Source organism: Rhinopithecus bieti, unplaced genomic scaffold, assembly GCF_001698545.2.
Source record: "Rhinopithecus bieti isolate Rb0 unplaced genomic scaffold, ASM169854v2 repeat_20601, whole genome shotgun sequence".
Lineage (NCBI taxonomy): Eukaryota > Metazoa > Chordata > Mammalia > Primates > Cercopithecidae > Rhinopithecus > Rhinopithecus bieti.
Genome location: NW_016836471.1, coordinates 1 through 2,179, shown reverse-complemented (window position 1 = coordinate 2,179; position 2,179 = coordinate 1). Strand labels below are relative to the sequence as shown.

Below are 2,179 nucleotides of genomic sequence, written 5' to 3'. Positions count from 1 at the left end.
CTTCCCCCCCAGTCCCTGATGCCCACAGGATCATGACCCCGCCAGGGCCAGGGGTTCTGGAATTCACCTCTGTACCCCTAAAGCCCAGGCCCTGCCTGACGGTGTTGATGCCCTCCAGTCATCTCAGATGGATGAGGCTGGTATGCCGGGTGGACTCTGCCTAGGGAACAGGCAGGGGCATTCCTGGCCTGATGCCCACGGCAAAGGCGTGGTGGAGAGTGGGACCCATGGGGCAGGGCCCAGTCAGCCAGTGGGGAGCCAGGACTCTTCAGGCTCAGCAGCGGGGAGAGGCCAGGCTTTTCTCAGAATGGCTGTGGTTTCAGAAGTGCTGAGGAGAGCCTGTGCTTGCTTCCAGATCTCCATTACAAGCTCATAATGAATCAGACATCACAGAAGAAAGGTGAGAACTGGGCCCTTCAGTGCCTGAGGGGATGCTCCTGCCACCCAGGGAAGTGCCTGCAGACTGTCCTTGCCCACCTGGCTGCACTTGCCCCTGTATGCCAACCCAGTGGGGACAGGTTCTGGGGGACCTGGACAGATGCTGCTACCTCTAGCCGTGGCTGGACGATGTTATGCAGCCAAGCACAGCACGTGCTGCTCTCAGTTAGCCCAGGGCCTGAGATCATCGCAGTGGGGAGGTGGGCACAGGGTGCTTCCCAGACCCTCCCTCCTCCAAGCAGAGCTGAAATGGGAGGGAACCCCTGAGACAGCCCTTGCCCTGCTAGGTCTTTACCTCAGATTGCTGCTGTGGCCAGGCCCAGGATTTCCAGCCCTGTGGCTCTGAGTCCTGACATCCTGTGGGAGGGGCTCTGGACACACTCCATCCAGGGATCCCTTCCTGCCACCTGGGCAGCAACCATGGGGACAAAGGGAGGAAGCAGAGTCCTGTTTCCTCGCCACTTGTCCAAGGCACTTCCCCATCCCGACGGTGGCCCCCACCCAGCCCAGGATTCTGGGTTGTGGTCTCGAGCTCACTCCTGGTTATTTTTGGGGCCGGGGATGACACCAGGACATCTGACTGGTGGATGGAACCGGCCTGGGAACATCACAGCTGGGGCAGTGCCTAGGGCTCTCCCTACCCAGGGAGACACGGAGAATGGGGTGGAGGGAGGGCCCTTCCCTAGCCGCTGTAGCAACTCCAGTGAGCTGTTCTGGGCAAAGTGCGGCCCAGCCAGCAGCCCCAGCCCTGCGGTGCCGGGGACCCTGACAGGACACAGGAAGGGGACACAGGAAGAGGCCATGCTCTCCCTCGGGACCTGCTGTTCCATGTGTCCCAAGCCCTTCTGCTTTCCAGATGGCCCCTCAGGAAACCACCTTTCTGGGGCCTCTGCTTCCTTGGGTGCTTGCTGGGTCGGCGTCCGCGGAGTGTGGGTAGAGCCGGGAGGACACAGCCCTGCCAGGCTGAAGGAGGGCCCCTCACGGACACACAGGCCAGGAGGCAAGCATGGGCGTCTTGCGGGCGGCAGCACCGACACTGCGCTCTCCTGCAGACAGCCTCTCCACGTCAAGCTTCCAGTCTGTCAAGTCCATCTCTAACTCAGGTGAGCAGGCTGGCGTCCATGTGCTCACAGGGGTGAGTGTCCCACGGGGACCCCAGCCTGGGTGGCCACTAGGGGTGCTGACCAGGCCCCCTCTGCTGGGCCAAGCTCAAGGATTTGGGGGTGAAGGGGCAGCGGAAAAGAGCCCTGCAAGTTGAAGCCACCAGGAGGGGCCTAAGGGATGGTGGGCAGGACCGGGGGCCAGACAGGGCAGTAAGGCCTCAGGGCGGGCACCGCAGGCGAGGCAGCAGGCAGGCAGGAGGGGCCTCCCCAGGTGGCCTTCTATGGAGGATGTACCCTGGCTGCCCAGCAGGAGCCCTGCTTGGCCGTATTCCTGCCACAGAAAAAGGCAGAACACAGGAAGGATGGCACTGCCCACAGAGCCCTGGGCTCATGGCACCTTCTGCAAAGTGAGCCGGGAGCAGAGAGCCTCTTTTCCCCACTGTGCCTCCGCTGGAGGCCAGACGTTTTCCTCAGCCCAGCCCTCACCCGCACCATTCCTGTGATGGGCCAGGCGCTAGAGGGGCCTTGTCCTTGCCGAGGAAACCCATGCAGGCTGGGTCCCAAGCCTCTCATGCAGTTTCATTTTACCCAAAATGGGGCCAGCCTCCACTATCTTCGTTGTTCTAGAGTGTTCACAG

At 62.1% G+C, this 2,179-nt stretch overlaps 1 protein-coding gene across 1 annotated transcript; it reads left to right on the top strand.

Moving 5' to 3' along the window:
• The first annotated feature begins 406 nt into the window (after window positions 1-406).
• On the top strand, window positions 407-2,173 carry LOC108524738 (uncharacterized). Its single transcript, XM_017865817.1, is given in 2 exon segments — window positions 407-1,475; window positions 1,477-2,173. Coding segments are annotated over 2 exon segments (1,128 nt in total). The 5' UTR covers window positions 407-567; the 3' UTR covers window positions 1,697-2,173.
• Window positions 2,174-2,179: the final 6 nt, after the last annotated feature.